General features: G+C 35.2%; 1 protein-coding gene across 3 annotated transcripts in view; it reads left to right on the forward strand.

Annotated features, from left to right (window-relative positions):
* Window positions 1-26,449, forward strand: part of LOC106871560 (cleavage and polyadenylation specificity factor subunit 1) — a 100,687-nt gene that overhangs the window by 59,491 nt on the left and 14,747 nt on the right. For all 3 annotated transcript variants that reach the window (XM_089354115.1, XM_052968705.2, XM_014918065.3), the window contains exons 28-34: window positions 1,087-1,177; window positions 1,697-1,781; window positions 12,607-12,748; window positions 14,067-14,135; window positions 14,772-14,855; window positions 16,560-16,736; window positions 19,723-19,789. In XM_089354115.1, coding sequence (XP_089210241.1) covers window positions 1,087-1,177; window positions 1,697-1,781; window positions 12,607-12,748; window positions 14,067-14,135; window positions 14,772-14,855; window positions 16,560-16,736; window positions 19,723-19,789 — 715 coding nt within the window. The remainder of the gene's footprint in view (window positions 1-1,086; window positions 1,178-1,696; window positions 1,782-12,606; window positions 12,749-14,066; window positions 14,136-14,771; window positions 14,856-16,559; window positions 16,737-19,722; window positions 19,790-26,449) is intronic.

The raw sequence follows: 26,449 nt of genomic DNA on the forward strand, positions 1-26,449 counted from the left end.
GATGAGGATTCAATGCTGCGGCCGGTTACTTGTTACAGGAGGTCTCGCAGGTTGTACTCGCTGTTAACCATGGTGAAGCAATTCACAAACAGTGAGGTGAGAACCCGTGCGAGTACTGTTGGTGGTGTGTACGTAGAGACGTTGGTGTTGATGCGAAGAAGACGAGGTGGCGACGAAGATGGAGTTTGCAGTAAGCTGTTGAATGAAGTGGTGACGATTCTCCATGTGCTGTGTTGTGTTGTCCCTGGAACTGGCTGTGCTCTGTGGTCAGCGGCTAGACCTCAGAAGGTCTAAAGCTGATTGACAAACGTGACGGTGAAAAGTTAGCTATTTATAAGATACTATCGGCTCAAACAGGGGTTCAGAAAAACTGTCCCACGCGACCTTATCTGAAGGCAGTGATTGGTTGGGTTGCACCCTGGCGTGAAATAGAACAGGAGATAAAAATGCGCCAATACCAACCAATTAGAGTGGTGGACACAACAGGGTCCAAAAGTGCAGCTGAAGGCTAGCTGTTATCCACTTCATCCGCATCCGTGTATATATAACAGAGAGAGAGAAGTATGCTACATATTATACAGTTTTGTACATATATAGATCTATTGTTTTCTGTATTCCTATCAGAAGAAACTAGCATGGCTCTATGTTAGGAGGGGGGAGTACCACGGACTGATTGACATTGACAATCTTTGCACACGTAGTGGACACTCCCAAGTATCTCTATATATTGTTTATTTTCCAAGCCTATGAGTATTGTATGTTAAAAAAGGATAGAATTAATAGCTAAACTTATTTGTAAATAAAACTGTACAAATATATGTAATTTTAGTATATGCTGCCTAAGTATCTCATTGTATTATATATGTAGAGATCTTAATTACTCCTTTCTTCAATGCATTATCTTTGTACATACATATATGTTGAAAAAGTTTATTATTTACTCAACATTCTATTAATCGGTTCATGGAAATTCCATGAGTCCTGCTAGTAAAAGAATAAAAGAATAGTAATTTTTATTTCTGTTGGCTCTATTTTCTTGTTTGCAATAGTGATTTGTTTTCTTTACTTTTCATATTTTTTTGGTAGACGTATGCTGTTGTCAGCAGTGCTCAAGAACCCTCTAATAAGCTGCCCAAAACCACCACTGATGAAAGAGAATTTGAAATCATTGAACGAGGTATGTTATGTTTCCTTCTGCTACTTATGTCTGAATTTATGGTTCATTCTCTTCTTTTAAGGATGATGATGATGATGATGATGAAAATCTTTTTGTCAGTCCTGATTAATCCATCTTTTGATCAAAGGCTACCCAGGACTAAATTTTGAATGCGTCTTTTGCTAAGACAGTAGAGTAGGATTTGAGGATGATTTGGATGCTATTTTATCAAAGATATTCTTGCCTTGACTATCCAGACTTTTTTCCAGAAAATAATGTGTGATTTGAGTGAGGCTTGGTTGCTATTTGAAGCAGATCATGCATCCATGTAGAAAGTCTACATCATCATCATTGTCGGTAACAAAAGTTCCCCTCTATGGGTATAAGGCAATTTGTATCAAGTTTCATCCGTTTTGCTTTATGTCTGCTCTACTGTCCTGACATGAATTAAATGAAACTTGTTGAGGCAGATTTTCTTCATATGTGTAACATCTCCTCCTCCTGTTTATAATCATATTTTTGCCTTTCTTGATTGTTTAGATGATCGGTTTGTTTACCCAATGACAGAAAAATATTGTGTACAGCTTTTTTCACCAGTCAGCTGGGAAGTCATTCCTAATACAAAGTAAGTAATTTTTTCACTGCTGATGACAAAATAAACATTTTCTAAGAATTACATAGTTTATATAAATGTGCAAGTTTATGTATATATTTATGTTTAAGTTATATATGCTCAGTGGGTTGCTGGGTGATTGTACTGTATACTGTAAGTCTACAGCAAGTTAGCTCCACAGAAACCCATCCTTCTCAAGTTGGGCCATTTTCATGTGACGTACATGACAGTCAAAGACACAAATTATGAAGTGTCATCATCATCTTTTAATGTCCATTGTCCATGTTGGCGTGGGTTGGATGGTTTGACCAGGGCTGGTAAGTTGAGGGGCTGCACCAGACTCCTGTCTGATTTGGCATGGTTTCTACAGCTGGATGCCCTTCCTCATTTGTAAATTTTGAATATTTACAAGAGTTGAATTAATTGATTTTTTACAGTAAAGTTTGACTACCCAGGCGACTATTAAAACAAAATTTTTTTTTTACCTGGAATGTATGTTTTATCTTCTATCTTTTACCTGTTTCAGTCATTAGACTGTGGTCATGCTTGGGCATCACCTTGAAGAATTTTTAGTTGAATGAATTGACTCCAGTACTTTTTCTTTAAAGCCTGGTACTTATTCTATCAATCTGTTTTGTCAAACCACTAAATTATAGGGACATAAACATACCAACACCAGTGGTAATATGGAACAGACACAAAGACATACACACACTTCTTTCAGTTTCCATCAGTTTCTTTCAGTTTCTGTCTTCAAAATTAACTCACAAGGCCCAAGATGTGTCACGCAGTGAGACTGAACTTGGAACCATGTGGTTGGGAAGGAAGCTTCTTACCATACAGCCTTGGAGAAGATCCAAAAAGTATAACATGACATTGCATAAAGTAACTCTTTTTACTTGTAAACATTAGCTGCTAATTCCTCTGAATTTCTCCAGAGCAGCATAAAAAACATCATAGTGTTTGTTTATATTGATCTTGAAATCTCAGAATATGCTCTTCAGCTTGCTGACAGCAATGTCTGTGGTGACAATTCTCATTTACCTGCTAACACAAATATAGTCATTCTCTCTCTCTCTCTCTGTCAGTCTAACCCAGGGGTTCCCAGTCAGTCTAACCCAAGGGTTCTCTCTCTCTCTCTCTGTCAGTCTAACCCAGAGGTTATCTCTCTCTCTCGCTCTCTCTCTCTCTGTCAGTCTAACCCAGGGGTTCCCAATCTTTTTCTTCTGTGGGCCACCAAAATAAGTAATTGTTTCTTGTGGACCACCTCAAATTTTAAATTTATTATAAAAGAACTGCTACTCATAAATATTAGTATCATTTTCACTTTGCAATGAAAGTTCCTTTTTTGTTCTCACAGAGAACAAATAACTGAGAACACCAATAACAAAACCAGTTTTCTCAAGAAAGCTTTATTTGATAGAATCGAATAGAAAAGGTTACTGAGTTGTAGAAAACACAACCTTTTATTCAGAAAAAAAGCTGTGGAAATGTGCTGTGCGTGAGAAGACCTGGCAAGCCAAGTAAGATCGTTGCCAGTGCCCCTGGACTGGTTCTTGTGTGGGTGGCACATGAGATGCACCATTTTGAGCGTGGCCGTTGCCAGTACCGCCTGACTGGCTCCCGTAGGATTTTCGAGTGAGATCGTTGCCAGTGCCCCTGGACTGGCTTGTGCGGGTGGCACATAAAAGACACCATTTCGAGCGTGGCCGTTTTTGTGCGGGTGACACGTAAAAGCACCCACTACACTCTCTGAGTGGTTGGCGTTAGGAAGGGCATCCAGCTGTAGAAACTCTGCCAAATTAGATTGGAGCCTGGTGTTGCCATCCGGTTTCATCAGTCCTCAGTCAAATCGTCCAACCCATGCTAGCATGGAAAGCGGACGTTAAACGATGATGATGATGATGTGAAGGGTAAATTCAAAAAATGTGAGGAGTGAAGTTGGGATCAGTACAAAAGGTCGTGTAAATGTTTGAGGGAATATAACAAATTGGAATTAACTTAAAAATGTCAGCAACAAGTCGTTGTGAAAAACGAAAGAAACCTTCGGTGAGACCTTTGGGCTTGCTTTTTATCCACAAGCTGAGAAATCCTTGACTCTTTTTGGCTCAAACAAATTCTCAAATCAGCATTGTTATCAAGGTTCAAATGCATCCGCTGCTTCGTGAATGAGTGGAGGACAAGGGAAAATCTGTTTTCAGCCAAGTAGGATGTCGAGAGATTTATAATAAAAAGCTCGACTTGTTCAAACAGCTTTGGATATTTGTAAGAATGATTCAACCAAGCCTTAACCCAGTTGTTTTCAGACGATTTGTGCAGATTATCATCTACCGTCACCTTACATAGCTCTATCTGAATGCATTCTGGTTGAACAAGTATATCGTTCATAGATATTGTGTGAAGAGAGTCCACAAAAATTGGGATATTTAAAACCAAATGATCTTCAAAACGAATATTGAAGTTTTCATGAAGGAAAGATAGATGCCTGATTATATATATGTGCAAGTTGTTATCTACCACAACAGTTTTTAAGTTCATGAACTGCAGAAAGTTGATTTTCAATTTGAAGTTTCCAAAGAATGAGTTTATTCACAAACGCCCTTATCAAGTGTCTGGCTTGTACAATGTTGATGTTTTGCTTTTGTAAAAAAATATTGAGATCATTAAGTTTTTGAAAGGTTTCATGTAAATAAAAAATTACAGGTTTTTCTGAGAAAGTGATGCTGTCATAGCTGGATCAGTCTGTTGAATAAACTCTATGACTTTATCGAAAAGTGCCACAAAACATCCGAGACAACTTCCCATTGATAGCCAGCGTATATCTGTTGAATACAACAGACGGTTGAACATTTCATCTTTACAAGTTTCTTGAAAATGCCTGTCTTGATGAGCAGATCTTTAAATTTTTTTTTACTGCAGAAGCAATTAAGTCTAGGGTTTCAGAAAATATATTATTTCTGGTTCTTTTTGCTCTCAGATTTTCTTGATGGAGAACACAACGAATTGTGAAGACGGGATTAAATTCTATCCCTCTGGCAACAAAACCCTGGGATTTGCCAATCATAGATGGTGCTCTGTCAGTGCATATTGATATGAAGTTGAGGGGATCAATGCCATTTTTAGCAAGATAATCCATGACTGCAGTGTAGTTGTCTCTCCCGTGTTTTTCAGTATTGTTTTTATAAAGAGTAGGTTTTCGCAAATTGTGGTACAAGCACAACACATTTGTTGCCTGCAGTGTCGCAAGTCTTCTACAACTATGGATTCGACATCTTCGGCCATTTCACAAATGGTCGAAGATACAGTGTCGTTTGAAAGTGGAATACTTGCTAAAACTGATACAGTGTTTGGCACATTAGCAACTTTATATGCTTCAAGTATGAAGGGCCAAATCAGATCTTCGCCAATGGTATGTGGGCAACCCTGTTTTGATATCATGAGCGAAATGTTATAGGATGCCTGCAGACCAGAACGGTTATTAGTATGGATGAGGAAATTTTTGAGTGATGAAGATGAAACATTTTTTTTGTGATGGTATTCTTTGAAGTACTCCTTTAGCTTGCCAAATAAACCAGGATGGATTTTTGTAGATGATACAACGATTTCCTGGGTTTCATTGAGTTGTTAGTTAATACTTTTGAGCAGATAATTCTCTGTGGTAAAAAGGATATTCTACATTGGATACGAAGCCATATTTGATATATTATTTGTGATATCGTCTACAGAATCTTTTTTCTGAGTCGGTGGACGGAGAATTAAGGAAACGTTTTTCCATATCACTGGCAGCAAAATTTCTACAGATTACAATTAGACTAATACTTGCATAAAAATGTACGTACCTAGAGAGACATAGTACGATATGTTGGGTAAGCTCAATTCAAAAGTCAGGTAGAAAACATGATCGTGTTAACTGGCTGAGAACACAGTTTTTTGTGTGTTTTTAATGTGGGCAAACGTAGATCCGATTGTACATGTCTGTACCTGTCTGGTACACGCCTGTGTATGATTGAATAGCTAATTGTCCAAAAAGCAATGAGTGCACTCGTATGTGCTCACACATATGTGATGAGGCATATTTCGTTTGCGCGACATGCGTGTATGGAAAAATGTTAATTCTTCAGGTGAACCACATAAAATTTTCCACGGACCATCTGAATTTTCCTGTGGACCACCTAGTAGTCCACACGGACCAGGTTGGGAACCCCTCTAAACTTTCATCATCTAACCTTTCATCATCTGGCACAAGATTACCTCCTCCAATGTCACATCCCCTCTCAAAGGATCTTTGTCTTGCAAGCTACTTGGTGACCCTGCCAGTGCTGGTGTCACATAAAAAGCATCCAGTTCACACTGCAAAGTGGTTGGCATTTGGAAGGGCATCCAGTTGTGAAAAAAAAAAACCATGCCAAAACTGACCTTGTCTCTGCTGGTGCCACGTAAAAAACACTCACACCACTGTGAGTGGTTGTTGTTAGTAAGGGCATCCAGCTGTAAAAAACCAATCCAAAATGGACAGTGAAGCATGGTGCAGTCTTCTGCCTAGCCAGTTCCTGTCAAATCATCTAACCCATGCCAGCATGGAAAGCAAACATTAAATGATGATGATGATGATGCAGATGATGGTAGGACATGCGTGACAAAAATGAATTTGGGATTTTCTAGACAAATAATAGATAAAGCTATAAATAATGGTTTCAAATTTTGGCACAAGGCCAGCATTTTCTGGGGAGGGGATAAGTAGATTACATCGACCCCCTGGTACTTATTTTATTGATCCTGAAAGGATAAGTTGATCTTGGCGGAATTTGAACTCAGAATGTAAAGACGGACAAAACACCACTAAGCGTTTTGTCTGGCATGCTGTCTTAAAAAAAGCTAACCTTTTATTCTTTTACTTGTTTCAGTCATTTGACTGTGGCCATACTGGAGCACCACCCTGAAGGATTTTAGTTGAACAATTCAACCCCAGGACTTAATATTTTATGCCTAGTACTTATTCTCTTTTACTGTACTGCTAAGTTATGGGGGACGTAAACACACCAAAACCAGTTGTCAAGTAGTGATGGGGGGACAAACACAGACACAAAGACACACACACACACACACACAGATATATACACTCACACACATATATATAAAATAAAAATCATTAGAAGAATCAATTTATCAGACAGAGTCCAATAAGTGTCATCAAATAAATGGAACAGGCTTTGATGCTAATATGGATAATTTAATTAAATCTAACCATACAGCTGTTTCTGTTGCAAAGGACCATATTTCAGGTATACAATTGAAGAATAGCTATTTCAACAAAGGTAATACACATTATATTATATCATTTGGAACTCATCAGTGGATAATCTTGTAAGCTTCAGTTTTGAATTTGATTTGGCGAGTGAAAGGAATAAATTAGTTAGGAAACAGAATCAGTATAATATGATAACAAAAAAGAAAACTAAAGGTACTAATTTTAAATATTGAAATATTTAATTATTGTCCACTGATCAGTTCTAAATGACATAATATAATAATGTGTATTACTTTTGATGAAATACCATTTCTTCAAGAGTATATGGTCTTTTGCGAAAGAAACAGCTGTCTGGTTAGATTTAATTAAACTATCCATATTAGCATCAAAACCTGTTCCATTTATTTGATGATATTTATTGGACTTCGTTTAATAAATTGATTCTTCCTATGATTTTTATTTATACAAATTCATATGGAAATGAAAGGAATCCCTTAAATAAAGTATGATTAAAAAGCCTTGGAAACCTAGGGAATAATGCCCTAAACAGAAGAATTATTTTCATCCGGAAAAATATAATATACATATATATATATAAATATACGATGGACTTCTTTCAGTTTCTGTCTACCAGATCCACTCCTAAGGCTTTGGTCAGTCTGAGTCTATAATAAAAAAAAGTTGCTCAAGGTTCCATGCAGTGAAACTGAACCTGGAACCATGTGGTTGGAAAGTGAGCTTCTTACCACACACCCACACCTGTGCCTAAATAAAGTTTATAAATATTGGGATTAAAACCCCTTGGCTTGAAAAATTCACAAGACATTCTGCCATTGTACAAAAGTGATCTTTCAAATAATGTAGATAATCTTTTTTTTCATCTTTGATGTTTTTTCTTATGCAGATGAAAAATGTCTGCTCAAAGAATGTAATAAACAAATTGCTTTTATAAATTTAGTGGTGATGTATTGAATATTGTATGCAAAAGTTTCTTGATTAATTGAAATAGTGAGATGTGACTGTGTAGTAAGATGTTTGGTTCCCAACTACATGGTTTTGGGTTCAGTCCCACCACATAGCACCTAGAGTAAGTGTCTTGTACTATAGCTTTGGCTGATGAAAGCTTTGTGAGTGGATTGGAAGCTGAAAGAAACCTGTTGTATATGTGAATATGTATATGTATGCGTGTGCATATGTTCTGTCTCCTTGTCTTGATATCTTCATACAAGTGAGATTGTTTATACCTAGTCTTCTGTGAAAAACATTTTTTCAATATAGAAACAATGTGACCTTACTTGGAAACAGGTGAGAGTTGGCAACAGGAATGGTACCTGGTCATAGAAAATCTGCCTAAACAAATTCCATGTGACCCATATAAGCATAGAATAGTGGATAATAAATGATGACGATGATGGTAGAACAGAGTGGTTCTGCTACTAGATTACTAATTCGTTGTTGTTGTAAAGAACATTACTCTATAATAGGAGTGTGCAAGACTACAGATTGAAGGGTCAGCGTTTTGTATCTGTCAACTAGTAACTTTCTCCGTGATTCACTCCATATAGTAACAAACGGACACTGTCTCTATGTGATTATTCAATCTGCTAGAGATAGCAGCCAAATAGGCATCAAATCATACCCTACCACATTGGATGATGTCACACTAAATGCACTATGTCTGGAAAAAAAAATGGTTAAAGCTGGAATGCCTTTGATAATAAGTCTGTCTATGAACTTTGCTGGAAATAGGTTGTACAAGTTAGACTGTTGGAGAAACTATCAAGAGAGGTCATCATCATTGTTTTAACGAATATAAATGACAAAGGCAGTATTAATACTGAGAGGTAACATTTATCCTCACTTAAAAGTGAATGTTCTGTTAGAACAAACTTTACCGTGGTAGGTGCCATGAAAGAAAGTCTCACATTGGCACAAACTTTAGAACAAATTTGGGATATAAACAAGAGCACATTTTGCACCAAAAATCCAAGGTGAATGCTTCTCTGATGGCAACTACTGCAGTAAATTTTGTTCTAATAGAATATCCATGGTTAAGTGGGGATAAATATTACCTCATTGTTTTAATATTCATTTTCTATATTGGTACGAATTATTCAAAACTCATTGTGGCAAATTTTCTGCAGCTAGATGCTTATCCTGTTGCCAACACTCACTCATTTTCAAGTAAAGTAATATTTCCCCCAGCATTTCTAACAATGAACCACTGAATGACAATATTTCCTCAGAAGATAACTGTAAGCTGTGACACCGTTTTTTATGCAGCTTGCAAACAATGCCAAAACAAGAAGACACAAACGCACATGCATACATACCCACACAGAGATACATGTACATACATGGTAGGCTTCTTACTATTTTTGTCCGACAGTACCATTTACAGTCTGAGGTCGTAGTTGCAGACATTCATCCATGGTGCCACACAGTGGGAACAAACCCTAAACCATATTGTCTCAAAGTAAACTTCTTAAATACATGACTATGCCAGCACCTGGTGACCTGTAATTTCCTTGTTCCAATAAAAACCTATAAACATCCAGCCACAGTTGAAGATTATTCCAAGATATCTGAGAATCAAAAACTTAAATATTAAATAATCTTGATTATCTCACAAAGTGTATTTTTTCGTATTTGTTAAAATGTAAACAGTGAATGGATAACACAGTTATTGTTGTTGGCACTCTGTTGCTTACGACGTCGAAGGTTCCAGTTGATCCGATCAACGGAACAACCTGCTTGTGAAATTAATGTGCAAGTTGTGGTGAAGGAGTACAGCAGGGTTCACCACCATCCCCTGCCAGAGTGTTGTAGAGCTTTAGGTGTTTTCGCTCAGTAAACACTCACAACGCCCGGTCTGGGAATCGAAACCGCGATCCTATGACCACGAGTCCGCTGCCCTAACCACTGGACCATTGCGCCTCCAAGGATAACACAGTAGTAGTGGTAATATAAGACATAGAGGGAAGACACAACTTACAAGTTGTATAGAATTACTGAATGAAGTCTTACTTAATTTAAAGTCTGTTGTTTCTTTTGTATGTATTTGTCATATGTTGTGGTTCACTGATTTTTGTGGAGAAAGAAAACGCCATCCTAGGGCTGAATGTAAAAATGGTTAACAACAATCATGAAAAATTCAGATAAGCTTTATTTACTGCACATAGTGTTTTTAATGTTGGTCTTTGGATGAAAGATAAAAGCAACAGTTTATATACACTGGTAGAGACATACTACTGGGGTCTACTACAAAATAGCTGGTATATATCAATCTGTGAACTAGCTCATCACAACTGGAAAAATAATTGTGCTAAATTTATGATGGCAAAATCTGTACCTTCTATCTGCATGGCTATTGAATGAAAGATGATAATGGAGTTAGAGCAATTACCTCAACATTCTGAGGTTACCATCAGAAATCCACATTTTTATAAGGCTCATTAGAAGGTTCTCTAGGACAGGGGTTTTCAAACTGTGGTCCGTGGACCACAGGGGGTCCGTGGACAGCAAATACTTTTTATGGGCAATTTGATTTTATATGATTTTAATCGAAATCTTTTAATTGACAATAAACCTATTTGTTAAATACTGTTAAATAAATAAATGTAAAAATATATGTTATTTTAAGCAAATATTTATGTATAAATTTCATAAGCGTTTATAAGGGGGTAAAGCCTGAAATATAAAGGGGTCCGCAAGTCAAAAAGTTTGAAAACCCCTGCTCGAGGAAGTCTAATCAGATGATGGCTGATTGGTCACTTATTGGTTGGTTAATTGGATGTTCATGTGAAATGACAGTGACCTCAATGTGACATCTGCATGGCTGTCCAGTGATTTGATTTTGAATCTGCTATGCATTCAAATGTGTACAATGAACAGAGATCATTCTATTTGTGGTATAAGAAATAGAAGTAGGACATAACTTGGCAGTTATAAAGTATTATTGCTGATTAGATATTTGTTTAGCTGGCACACTCTTCCATTAATTTGTGCTAAGAATCACATCTTAGCTATGTAAGCAATACTAGAAAGTTATTTTGAGCATTTGTATCAGATTAGTAACTTTTCAAAATTGAAGTTATTTTATAACTTCTGTAGGTGGAGGAGAAAATTTATGTGGAAGGTGAATGAAATGAGAGGTGTGTGTGTGTGTGTGTGTGTGTGTGTGTGTGTGTGTGTGTGTGTGTGTGTGCATCTGCAAGATGAAGGCATGACTGCGGATAACTGGTCATATCAACTTCTCCAAGCCATACCAGTGTTGGAAAACGAAATGGAAAAATGTGCTTCTTGATTATAGCAACTATATTTTATAATCTGTGTGCTCTGCTTACTACTGTATATTCTAATGTACTTAGTTTTCGTTTTGTAGTTTTATTTTTTATTTAAAACTGTTCTTTTGATTCTGAAACCACTTTGCTAATTTGATCACTTGTTTCTATTTTAAAATGTTGTTGCTAGTTGGGTTTTCCCTGTATAAATAACAATAAGAAATTACATCTTCCTCATTATCATGAGTTTGTGTGTGTGTGTGTGTGGTAGTGGGGTGTTGTCTCAAACAGGATACATCTTACAACTAAGTTGCGAACAACTTTTAATGATTAAAAGAAGACATGAATTCTTTTGAGTGTTTGAATTAGAGAGAGAGAGAGAGAGAGAGAGAGAGAGAGAGAGAGAGAGAAAATCAAAATAGATCAAAATTGATATAACATATATAATTTATACACACACATTTCTCTCTCTCTCTCTCTCTCTCTCTCTCTCTCTCTCTCTCTCTATATATATATATATATATATATATATATATATATATATATATGTTTAAATTGATATATATATAAATAAATCTAAATTTATGTATGTATTTTTTGTATATATACATACACGTACATGCATATATATATATATATATATATATATATATATATGTGTGTGTGTGTGTGTTTGTGTGTGTGTGTATATATATATATATATATATATATATATATATATATATATGGCGAGAGAGAGAGAGAGAGAGAGAGAGAGAGAGAGATAGCTACAAATTGAGAGGAAGAGAGAAAGAGAAAGATTGCTGGTAACTTAGATAAAGGAAAGCAATGATTAAAAGGAGTAGTCTAGACACTGTCACAGACGTCAGCTGTTCTTAAATATCTTTGTTGTTCTCTGATTTTATTAGAAAAGGAAATATGTTCATTAATCATATTCTCCTACTGGTTTCAGTCATTGGATTATGCTCATGCTGGAGCATCGGGTTAAATTGTTAACTGAATGTCTTTGTAAATCTTGAAAGAGATGGAATAAGATACACTATTATTGACTAAAACACTTTGTGTATGATAAATTGATGGGGTTTTCATAACACTACAGTTGGAGTTATAATATTATTATTATTATAAGACAAACTAGAGGATGTACTGCTTGTTCTTTTGTTATGAAATGTAATAGATTCTTATTTTAGTGTGCAACATCTTCTTGTCTGTTAATAAAAATGTTCATCTCATTATTTGTAGTATTATTGTTCTTTTGTGAAATGTCCAGACTCTTGCTGCAAGTTTTATTATGTATTTGTTATAGGATTGAATTTTTGGATTGGGAACATGTTACAACACTTGTGAATGTATCTATGAGGAGTGAAGGGACGCTATCTGGTTATAAGGGATACTGTGTAATGGGGACTAATTTCTCACTAGGAGAAGAAGTACAATCTCGTGGTCGGGTAAGTAAATGTAAAACATTTAATTTTAGGTGACATTTAATATTTTTTTGATTCATTTTATGCACACACACACACACACACACACACACACACACACACACACACACACACACATATATATATATATATATATATATATATATAGGAAAATGAAAAAAAGCCAGAATGCTGAACTGGAAGCATATTTTAATAAAAATTTTTTCTAACCAGTTTTCATTGCGAAGAAGCAAATTATCAAGAAGGAGAATGAAAATGTTTTTTTTACGAAGAAGTACAAATTGAAGAAAATGTAAAAAAACATTTTCATTCTCCTTCTTCTTGATAATTTGCTTCTTCGCAATGAAAACCGGTTAGAAAAAATCTTTATTAAAATATGCTTCCAGTTCAGCATTCTGGCTTTTTTTCATTTTCCTATTATTTCTCCACGTGCGGTTAACACAACCCCACTATTTACTGACTTATATATATATATATATATATATATATATATATATATATATATATATATATATATTATATCATCATCATCATCATATATACATATATATGGCCTAGTTCTCTATTGATTATGATGACAATCATTCCAGTTGATTTGATTAACCGAACAGTCCACTCATGAAATTAATATGCTAGTGGCTGAGCACTCTGTAGGTACATGTACCCTTAAGGTAGTCTCCAGGGAGATTCAGCATGACACAAAATGTGACAACGCTGGCCTTTGAATTACAAGTACAGCTCAATTTTGCCAGTTGAGTGGACTGGAGCAATGAGAAATAAAGTATCTTGCTCAAGGAAACGATGTATCACTAGGCATTGAAGTTATGACCTTACAATCACGAGCCAAATATCCTAGCCACTAAGCCACATGCCTTCTCTTTCACATGCACACACACACACACGCACGTGCGCACACACACACGCACGCACGCACGCACACACAGACACACACACATGCACACACACATTAGTAAGAAAGACTGTTTAAATTATAAATGCCATGCTCTAAAGTAATACCACATGTTTTGCCTATTCATTCATTCTCTCTAATATATATCCGCTTGCTCAATGATGAACCACTTATAGTCATTCTTTACTAGGCAGCCACTTTTGTTTTAGTCGCAGTTCAAGACAGAGTTTTAGTGGCAAGTGAACCTGATCACTTACTGTATAAGCATATTACATTACATCATTAGACACAGTTTTATCGGTACTCTCTCTCTCTCTCTGTATATATATATATATATATATATATATATATATATATATATGTGTGTGTGTATAAAATTTTATGGTAATAGCTTTTTCTTCTAATTTTCAGATAATCATTTTTGATATCATTGAGGTAGTCCCTGAACCAGGGCAGCCGTTAACTAAAAATAAAATCAAGGTGAGTTTTAAAAGATTGTGTGATAATTTCTTTTCTACTTTTCATCATCATCATCATCATCATCATTTAATATCCATGTTCTATGCTGGCATGGGATGGATGATTTAACAGGAGCTGCTGGGTACAAGGACTGTATTATGTTCCAGTGTTTCCTTTAGCATGGTTTCTGTAGCTGAATGCCCTTCCTAACGCCAACCATTTCACAGTGCTGGGTGCTTATTTCATGCCACCAGCACTAGTGAGGCTGTTGTAGAGTTTGCTAGACTATGAATCTGAGGAGATAACTTTATGTTAAGAGATGAAGGCCAAAAGATGGGTAAAAATATGAGAGAATGGTTCAGAGCAGAACAAGTGTTTTTGCTGTAGAGGAGCTACATTTCTACTCATATTTTAAGTTGATATATTTCAAAATCAAGGTATTTGACCATCTGCCTACTCACATGAAGTTTTCGTGAGAACCTAAAGGCAAAGCATCTGAATTCAAATAGATTTCAGTATCTTTTTGCATGGTACATGTTGCAGGAGTTAAATGTAAAATGTTAAGTGTCATTTACTTGGTTGGGCATATTGATATATTGTAAAACAATTTTATTTCTAGGATTCTTTTTTAAATGTTGTGGCACTATTTCTTCTTAGGTAATCTATGAAAAAGAACAAAAAGGACCTGTGACAGCTCTTGCACAAGTTGAAGGCTTTTTATTATCTGCAATTGGTCAGAAGGTAATCTTCGGCTCTTTTAATCCATTTGTTGCATTTCTTTCTATAAGCTTTAAAAGCAAAATAAACTCTCCTTTTCTTTCTTGTGACTAGAGTAAATTTCTAACCTATTTGTACTTAATCATCTCTTCCATACTTCAGTTTTATCAAAATTTTTATGAAGTTTTCATTAATACAGTCAGTAAGTGCTATTTCAGAGGCTATAGAAATACAGACATTCTGAAATTTTTTAGAAAAATATAATGCAAACAACACATAAGAGCAGGCATGGGCAAACTTTTTTGAGAAGTGGGCTGCATGAAACATGGTTCATTATCAGATAGGACATGCTACTAAAAAAATTTGAGGTAATTTTTTTGTTAGGCATGCCATTCAGAAAGTTTCATGGGCTGCAGTTTGCTCATGACTAAAATAGAAAATTGAAGCAAAGGTGGAGCAGTGTGAAATTTGAATACATACAACAAAAAGGGATCCAAATATGACAGAAAAACTCAATTGAAATTTTCTTATAAATATCAGATCTGATTTGGTTGAAAACAATCCCGTACATAGGTTTATACAGCTAGTACTTCATGTTTTTTCTGCTGATTTATCAATAAAATGAAAAGAAATCCTTAAGTGTTCAAAACATTTTCCTGCAAACTATGGGTAGTGAAGACCCTTGGCTTAGTGGCTAGGGGTATTCAGCTCACCATCTTAAGGTTGTGAGTTTGATTCCTGGTGGCACATTGTGTCCTCGTGCAAGACATTTTATTTCATGTTGCTCCAGTCCACTCAGCTGGCAAAAATGAGTTGTACCTGTATTACAAAGGGCCATGTTATGTCTTGGCCACTTGCACGTTAATTACATCAGAAGGCTGTTTTGTCTATCTGATCAAATGGAACCCTCATCGTTGTAACTGACAGAGTGCCTGTTTACTATGAGTCTGTAGAACAGTACTAATCAGTACTAGTGTAGGTTTATTCCTGCCACAATCATACACACAAGAAAGATATATATATATATCAATATTTATATCATACCATTTTCTAGTAGAATGGTATTCTAAATATCTTCTGATACATTTCTTGGTCTCCTCAGTCATAATTTTTTTATAGATTTATTCAAAAGACTATATTAAAAAAAAATCCTTTTTTTGTATAATCTCCTGCTAATTTGTCTGTGGGTCCTTGTGTTAATCTTGAAAACTCATGGATGTTTACAGCTTGGAGTCCTTCACTCTATTTGTTTATACCTATGGAAATAAATTACTTGCTTGTTTTCATTATTACTTTCACTGCTGGTCACATCTTTGGTAAAATAAAAATATGTTCTCTTAGTATCTTCTACATCACTAGAGAGAAAAATCAGAAAATTAATGTGTCATTTTTGAAAAAATTTGCAAGAACTCCCTCTCTCCCTCAAATGAGCCAGTTATTAATAACATTTGTTAAAAAATGCTTTTTTGTTGCTTGAAATTAAAAATATCCATTACAGTTAAGTATATAAACTAATAAAATAAGTTTTAGAAGGAAAGGTGTAATCTATCGAGTGAGCATTTTCTTTGCACATTTTATTTTGTTAGGGTTTGTCACCTGTGTCACAAGTTATTTGTGATCAGGAACAGAGAGGTTGACGAACGCATTATTCCTAATATATGTAACAATACCACAAATTTATTTACTTTTTTAAAATCATCTAATCTATCTTGCTTTATACTTTTTCAGCTTTATATTTGGACATTGAAAGATAATGATCTGTCAGGAGTGGCTTTCATTGATACATACATTTATATTCATACCCTTAGTACATTAAAAAATATCATTTTGGCTGGAGATTTGTTGAAAAGTGTTTCTGTCTATCGATATCAAGAAGAGCTGAAAGTGTTGTCATTAGTCAGCAGAGTAAGTAGACAGTTTTCAAATTATAGGAGTGGTGAGAATTTTTTTTTGTTTTTGTTTTTGTTAATTTTATGTATCTGTTTGACACAGGTCAAACATTAGAGGTTGTGAGAAAGAATCCCCCTGAAATCTTTTAATGAATAATTTCTCCTATGAATTCACAATCACTGAGAATCTCTCTTGGTGAAAGCACGTCCTTAGTGTAGCTAGGAATACATCCCAATTATTGACTCTTCTCTTCAGGCCTAGAAAATACTTCATCTTCCAACAGCTATTGACACTCTATAAAGCTGGATGATACACACACATGCACACATGCATATGCATGCGATCGACTTCTTTTAGTTTCTGTCTACCAAATCTACTCACAAGACACTGATTTCCCTATGGTTATAGTTGAAGACACTTGCCCAGTGTGCCACGCAGTGGGACTGAACCCAGAACCATGTGGTTGGAAAACAGACTTCTTACCTCAAAGCCACACCTGTCCCTATTGTTTTGTTATATACTATAATGCTTGTGTTTGTTTGCAGCATTGACTTTATTAATCATACATTATTGCATAGGTTTTTATGATGGCTGTTCAGGCTCCATGTCTGTTTTGGTGTGGTTTCTACAGCTGTTTTGGTGTGGTTTCTACAGAATGTACTGGGTACTTTAATGCAGCACCCAGTAGACTGTAAAGTGGTTGGCATTTGGAAGGGCATCCAGCTGTGGAAACCATGCCAAAACAGACATGGAGCCTGGACAGCTCTTCAGCTGGCCAACTCCTGTCAAACCATCCAACCCATGCCAGCATGGAAAATGGACATTAAATGATGATGATGATGATTGTATATTTTTAGGTGTGAGAGGCCAGATTGTAACAGTTTGAAAACAAAACAAGTAGAATATTTGGGCCAGATATGGCCAGTTTAAATGCTAAAAGGTTAAAATGCATGTGTGTGTTGGTGAGAATTGCCATTGTTTTTTTAACTTTACCATGCTTGTATTGGTCTGATGGGATTTGTTGAGATTTTTTATTGCTGGATGTCCATCCTTTTGCTAGCCCTCACCTGTTTACAAAGTGATATTTCCTTGGGATCAATCTCGTTTTCATGGAAGACAGGGAAACAAGGAACTCTACTTGTATGACTGTGACACTCATTTATAAATATCTCATGATGTCAGGGAGATATAAACATGCACACACACACACATACACACACATGTATGTATGAGCAGCTTCTTTCAGTTTCCATCTACCAAATTCACTGACAAGACCTTTGTCAGCATGGGTCACGGTCAAAAACATTTGCCCAAGGTGCCATGCAGTGGGACTGAACCCCAAACTATGTGGTTGGGAAGCAAACTTCTTAACTACACTGCCATGTCTGTCTGTGTGTGTATATAATATTGAAGAAGTATGTGTATTAGATAATGTCTAATTTAGCAAGTTTTTGTGTAGTTGTGAAGCATACATTGTGACAGCCTATTTTGGTTCTCTTTCTATAGCCCTAATTTTTATGTTACTATGATATATAACAGATTATTGTTTTTCATATTCAACTATAAGTTTTTTTCTTGAGCAGTGTGTCACCTTTGACACACCTTTGAACTATAGCTGGCATAGGTATGTTTTAACAATTTGAAAATACAAGTGACTGAGACCTTTGGTAATATACCACGTTTGAGAAGACTTGTCAGGCCAAGTGAAATCGTAGTTGTGGCTGATGTCAGTGTTACATAACTGGCACCTGTGCTGATGGTATGTAAAAAGCACCTATTACACTCTTGGAGTGGTTGGCGTTAGGAAAGGCATCCAGCCTTAGAAATCATGCCAAATCAGACTGGAATTTGGTGCAGCTCTCCAGCTTACCAGTTTCAGTCAAACCATGATGATGATGATGATGTGTGTCTGTGTGTCAGTGTTTGTTTCTTTGTGTCTGTGTTTGTCCTCTTCCGTGGCTTCATAATTGGTGTTGGTTTGTTTATGTCCATGTAACTTAGTAGCTTGGCAGAAGAAACCAATAGAATAAGTACAAGGGTTAAAAAAAAACAAGAAAGTACTGAGGTCAGTTTGTTTGTCTAAACATGTCAAAGTGGTGCTCCAGCATGGCCATTGTCCAATGATGGTAACAAGTGAATAATAAAAGAAGAAAGTTTAAACAGGATTCTTTTTTCAGTGAATATTAAAATTTATATGAGTTATAAAAGAGTTTTTTCCATTTGATTTAAAAATAATTTAGCATCTAAGATAGAGCAGCTGTAAATATTGTACTTTTGGGGTTACGGTTGGAAGTTCTGCATATCCATTGAACCATTTTTTTTTTACACAGGTGTGATGTGAGGAACATTTAACTGCTATATCTCACAGGTTGAGTGATTATGTAGAGGCTCCGTTGTTGGCTTGTTGCTGCTAAGTAGCAACAGTCAGCTCAGCCTATTCAGTAGACATGTGAGTGACACGAAGGTCGTTGATTGAACACTTTTGAGTAATATGTTAGTCCAACACTCTTAGATCCTTTTGTTATCATATTTCAGTTGAAGTACCCTACCCTTGTTTCAGCTAATTTAGACAATTATGAAGAATTTGGTAAAATAAGTTTGTCATTATTTTAGTTGGTGTTGAGAACATAAATTAACATGAAATTTTGAAGGAAGGTTTTAATTTAGATTACTTTAAAACAGGAAGTTTGTATCATAGAACTGGAGGTGAACTTGGAGAGGTTGGAACTAAAAGGATTAATATGAATTGCTTTTGTCTGATTTCAAAGCATGTTTGCTCTTTGTCATGCAGTAGTTGGCTGTATGCATACAATATGGATGGCAGTCTTGTTGCATGTGTTATTGTTACTGTCACAATCAATGGTTTCATCACTGTTATTTTTGTTGTCCTCTCAGCAGTGTTATTAAACATCACCATTGTTATTGTAATCATCATCAGTTTAAATTAACCATTTATTTCTTTTATTGATCTTCATTTTTTTTTCTTTTAATTTTCTGTCAGGATATTCGTCCCATGGAAGTTTATACTGTTGACTTTATGGTAGACAATGTTGATCTTTGCTTCGTTGGTAGGTAATATTTTTGTCTGATTTCTGAGGTATTTTGAGAGTGATAGACTGTTTCCAAAATCAATTTTTAAGATAAAATCTGCTGTTAGTTGAAATTAAATTGTGTAATTTAAATCACTTTACAAAGTATTTTAACTTCGAAAATTTTTCATAAAAAATGAAATTTTGAATTTAGACCAGATATTGGGAACTCAAAGGAATTCTAGCTGAACTTTGTAAATCTAAAAATAACAAAACTCTTAGTAAGAATTTATGTATATTTTGACAAATGTAAGATGGATGGATATCATTTTGACAAGGAATTATATTTTGCCCTTGTTGGTTTGGCGGAAACTTTGACAGCATTGACATTCATTGAGTTTGATTCTCCATTCTAGAAGTTAGTGAAAATATCAGTGGTTGACTGAATGAGTAAATATTAACCCTTTAATATTTAAACAAGCCATATCTGGCCCATATATTCTTGTTTTATGTTCAAACCAGCTAGATGTGACTTTTCACACCTACTTAACAATTTCATTCTAAAAATAAGCAATCATGTCATCAAAATCTCGAAGCCACAAAATAATGCATGATTAATTCAAAACAGTGTGAATCAATAAGCATTTACATTTGACAGTAATCTGAATGCTAAAGGGTTAACGAGTTTTTATGGTGAAGTTTGATAAAAAATATATTGTTTGATTTTCAAATATATGCTCCTTAACCCCTTCGCTGCAGAAATCAGATATAGCCACTTGAAATTTCATCACCCTTAACTGTGGAAAGCAGTTTTATATACCAGTCTGTCTTTTTGTTGAGGAATCATGTTTAAAATTAGTTTTTGTTGAGGTATGTCAAGTTTGCAGACAAGGCCAATTCTATTTTGTTGATGGATATCTAATGTCATTAGTGGAATAGTCATGACATTTAATTTCATATTTAATGAGTTAAAGCTAGATGATGAGTTGGTTATTCATGTCAAGTGAAAATAAAAAAAATTGAATTAAAAAGATTGAAAAATTAATTCACAGATAAAAACTAATACAATGACTTAATTAACTAGTGTTTTGGATGCTTGCATAAGTAATAAATATGTTGGTGATACAGGAAAGTTATAGAATATTTATAGATGATTATTTGTGCTTCTGTGACAGCAAAAACCTGTCCAAACATAAGACATTTTTTAGAAATGTAACAAATATATAATAATGTTTCAAGATCTGAAAATCATATGATCTATTGAGTGTTTCAGATAGACTTACTTAACATACCAGAAATATTCAAGCTTTTTCCTTTACCACCAATATCAGAACACCACTGAGATATAATTTATTCTACCTTTGCAGGATTCTCCTTATATGTTCAGTATTATAATAAGCTGCCTAACAGTTTATATTCAGCATAATCACATTTAGTGAACTCTTCTTTTCCTATGCTAACCAATATACAATCTTATACAGTTTTTTCAGCAAGTTCAATGAAGTACAATGACTTGCTGGTGAGGTCATAATAATGCAGAAACCTGTTTACAGTTGTGCCCCATATTTGATGAAAAATTAAATGACATTTAGTCATTGACTAATGTTAATTATTTTTTTAACTGTTTTTTAACTGTTAATTATTTTTTTAACTATGTCATGTTAGTATTTCACCCCTCCCTCCTGTGTTAGCTACATTAATAGTCTTTTTTACCCTTTTACTTGTTTCGGTCATTGGACTGCAAATATATTGGAACATTGCTTTGTAGGTTCAACCATATCGACTCTAGTACTTATTCTAAGCCTGATACTTTTTCTGTTGCTCCCTTTTGCCAAACTGTTAATTTATAGGGATGTAAACAAACCAATACTGGTGACAGGCAGGCAGTGGGAAGACAAACACAAAGACACACACACACACACACACACACACCTACACACACACACACATACACATATACATACAAATACTACTCCTTCCCTCAGCTGAAGGGTCTTGTCTTGTAAATTATTTGGTGACTCACTGCTGCTGGTGTTATGTAAAAAGCATCCAGCCAGCCCATGCTGTAAAACCATGTCAAAACACACTAGAGCTTGGTGCAGTCTTATCACTTCTCAGCTTCTGTCAAACTGCCCAACCCATGCCAGCATGGAAAGCATGTTAAATGATAATGATACATAGATGGAAACCGTGTACTTGCCTGTTTCCCATGCTGGCATGGGCTAGATGGTTTGACTGGAACTGGTAGGCCTGAAAACTGCACCAGGCTTCAGTCATCTATTTTGGTTTGGTTTCTACAGCTGGATGCCCTTCCTAATTACAACCATTTTACAGAGTGTACTGGGTGTCTGTTACGTGTTCCTGGCACAGGTGCTTTTTATGTGTCACCAGCAAAGATGCCTTTTACATGTCACTAGCTCTGACCATGACTACGATTTCACTTAGCTTGACATGTCTCCTCAAACACAGCGAATCACCAGAAGTTTTGGTCACTTGTCATCACCTCCATGAGACTTAACAACTGAAGATCATATTTCACCACCTCATCCCACTTCTTCCACATTTACCTCTTCAACAGGTTCCCTTCACAGTTATAGATTGGCACTTCTTTACATATATATAAAACAATAAAACTAATGGATTATACAGTATCACTTCACTATTTTCATTAAGGGAATTTATTGCATTGTAACATTGTACAGGCAGGTTTGCATGAAGAGTGAATATCAATGTACTGTTAGACAGTTAGCCTGATGCAATGCTGTTGAGCTATATTATCCAGTGGCAAGTCAGTATTCACTCTGATGCAACATAGTGCAGCCTGATGAGTTGAGAAGTTCTCTGTTGTGTTTTACAGTGTTTCATAAATGTTGGACTTCATACATACCTGCCTTCAAGATGTTACACTGCAATAAGATCTGTTAATGAAATGGTTGTAACAATAGTGTGTAATCTATTTGTTTGTTTTAATTGTTAATTTTGCACCATACTGTAGTTCTCTTCAACTTTGATTACCAAATACCAATGAACTGTCTGGATTGATTTATGTTTTTACCATATAGCCATTAATGTGGTCAGCTTCACTTTGATATTCCCTAAATCTTAATAGACCTTGTTTAACCTCTTGCTATCTGTGTGTGTGTATATATATATATATATATATATATATATATATATATATATATATATACACACACACACATATATGTGCTCGCACCCGCGCACACACACACATATCACTGTATCAATCAGACCATTGGATGTTGTTATATGCCACTGGTCAGTCAAATGGGAAGTCAAAAGTGAAAGAATAAAAGTGAAACAATATTACACTGCTGAAAAAAAAAAATCGGAAGTGTCATATAGTGGGTGGGTGGGTTTGGGGCTACAGCCCCCTGTATGGGCAGGAGTCATAACTTGACACCCCCAGAACCTTCCCTGAGAAATGAAAGACCTTCATGCCAGATTTGGTATTATATCGCTGAAAAAAATATTGGAAGGTCGTATAGGGGGAACTACAGCCCTCTATATGGGCAAGGGTCAAAATTTGATCCCCCCCCACTAGAACCTTCCCTGAGTAATGAAAGACCTTCATGCCAAATTTGGTACAGATTGATCCAGCGGTTTGACCATGCATAGAGGGGATACCCCCCCCCCCACACAGGCAGTAAATTTTATAGATTAAACTTATGTTTGGAATAGCACTGAAAACATCCTCTCTTTTCTTCATAATCAGAAGAGATACTATCCATTCCAATTATACATTGTATACATATATGTGTGTGTGTGTGTGTGTGTGTGTGTGTTTTCCCCCTACTATTTGACAACTAGTGTTGGTTTGTTTACATCCCCATAAATTGACAGTTTGATAAATGTGACCTATAGAATAACATGAGATTTATAAAAAATAAGTATTGAGGATGGTTTGTTCAACAAAGCTCTTCAGTATAATGCTTCAGTGACTGGAACGAGCATAAGATAAAAAATAAAATATTGAAGTGTATAATAATAATGATGATGAGGATGATAATAATAATAATAATACATAACAGACTCACAATAATGGCTATATGGTTAAGAAGTTTTATTTCACATCCATGTGATTTCAGTTTAGATCTCACTATATATAATACCCTGGGCAAGTTTCCTTCACTATATTCTTAGTGAGTGAAATTGGTAGACAGAAACTATATGGAAGTAATCATCATCATTATCCTTTTTCTACTCCTTTAATGTCCGTTTTCAATGCTGGCATGGGTTGGACAGTTTGACCAGAACTGGCAAGCTGGAGAGTTGCACCAGTCCCAGATTTGTCTTGGTTTCTACAGCCGGATGCTTTTCCTAACACCAACCTTTTTACAGTGTGCTAGGTGCTTTTAATGTGGCACCAGCACAAGCACTCTTACATGGCACCCCTCTTCATTAAGGGGAGTGGCCTTAATACTTCTGCTGTGGAGGAAGAGTTTTCTTGAGTATAGTTATACATATATGTGTATGCACATGCATGTGTGTTGCATGTATGTGTATATGTTCATGCATGTGTGTGTGTGTGTGTGCTTGTATCTATTTGCATGTATCTGTGTGTTTTTGTTTGACTCCACTTTGGGCTGTGATGTTGGTTGTCTTCCATAACCATGATACCTGGCATTGGTTCAGTGTGCAGCAATATTGAATAAAGTACTTTACTTGTAAAGCAAGTATGGGTTAGCACCAGGAATGGCATCGAGCCATAGCATACTACCTCAAGAACTCTTGTCCAACCTTTGCCAGCATGGAAAAAGCATATCTAAAAGTGATGATGATAATGGTGAAGATGAGAAAAAAGAAGCAAGACTTATTTAAGTTTTTCTTTAATCTGTTGTAACTACAAGTTTTACAATATTTAAACAATATTTAAATAATGTGTACATTTAGAAGATAAAGGACAACATAGATAAGTATAAAAGCTCAAAAATTACAATTATGCATAAAAAAAATCCTAATTTAAAAACTAGCTGAAAATTGTATTTATGTAGAAAACATCTCATATATACATATTTATCTGTGTGAGTGTGTGTGTGTTTATGTGTACACATACATGCACAATTTATACAACCTGTGTTAGCAAGGGAAAAGTAGATGTAAAAATGATGATGATAATATAGTAAACATATGCAAATATTCACAGGCAATAAGAAAGTATTTGTCTATTCACACTCAGATATAAAAGACAACATAACACATAACACAGAGATGATCATTAACGAAACATTAATGATGAAGCTAAACAAAGAAATAAACTTTTCACAAAGAAACCTGAGATTCTTATCAAATAAATTCCAAATGCAAAATCCAATATTGAATGTAATTATTTCAGCTACTTTTCTTTCTCAAAAAGCTATTTGTACTTAATTTCTCTTGTTCGCTTCAATATCACATTTCATGTATTTATCTATCTATTATTTATTTATTCATTTATCTATTTATTTTAGTTTCTTAAATTTTAAAATTTTAATTGGTAATGGAAATTTTTTGCATCAGCAATCTTGAATTATGTTACACTATATATTAGTTTATACATAGTCATCATCATTATCAAGTTTAAATAATCTTAATTTTAATAATATGAGAGGCTGTTGTTATCACAGTAGATCAAGCTAGAAAATACAATGGATGGATTTTACAGTATATCCGTAGAAGAAGTAGGCAGAAAATCTAGTCATGTTTATTTAGGGAGAATAGCTGCAGAGAAGAGTAGATGAAATAAAATAAAATAAAAAAGAAAGTTCATCATTATTTCTTGCCAATGTCAACTGAAGTTACTCCCTACTCAACTCTCGTTTTTCCTCTGCCCTACCCTCTTCCTTTCCCTCCTTACCTCTACCCCATCCATTCTCCTCCTCCCCCTCATGCCCTCCCCCTCATGCCCTCCCCCTCATGCCCTCCCCCTCATGCCCTCCCCCTCATGCCCTCCCCCTCATGCCCTCCCCCTCATGCCCCTCATTCCCCTTCCCCTCACCCACCCCCCATAATTCGAATGTCTTTGAAATAAATAACATCTATACATCAGTTTTTTCTATTTTCTTCCTTTTCTCATTCATAAAGTTTTCTAAACACCTATAGGTTTCAATGATAAACTAGGATGCTTGCATCCCTAAATGGACTTTAGTTCCTTGACTAAATAAAATAAAATTATATATATATATATATATATATATATATATATATATATATATATATATATATATATATATATATATGTATATATGTATGTATTTGTGTATCTTTGTGTTTGTCCCCCACCAGCACGTATTAGTTTGTTTATGTCCCTGTAACTTAGCAGGTCAGCAAAAGAGGCAGATAAAATGAGTATCAGGCTTAATAAATACTGGGGTTGATTTGTTTGGTTAAACTCTTCATGCAGTACCCCAGCATGGCTGCATTCCAGTGACTAAAACAAACGAAAGATAAAAGATATGGACATATAATTTGGTTGTATAAAACCAAATTCTAAATCTAATGATGATGATGATAATGATTGTGCTACATCTGCTGATAATGTTTTCTCTCTCTTATCACAAACAACAATGTATGAATGTATTTTCTTCTTCACTGTAAGAAGAGGAATATCACTAATAGAGATTAAGTTAATCCTATTTTTTTTCTATCAAAAAAGTTAAAAGCTAAAACTCATAGTTTAGTGTAGTTTCTGAAAGTAAA

Source organism: Octopus bimaculoides, chromosome 6 (genome assembly GCF_046866305.1).
Source record: "Octopus bimaculoides isolate indiv1 chromosome 6, ASM4686630v1, whole genome shotgun sequence".
NCBI classification, from domain to species: Eukaryota; Metazoa; Mollusca; class Cephalopoda; order Octopoda; family Octopodidae; genus Octopus; species Octopus bimaculoides.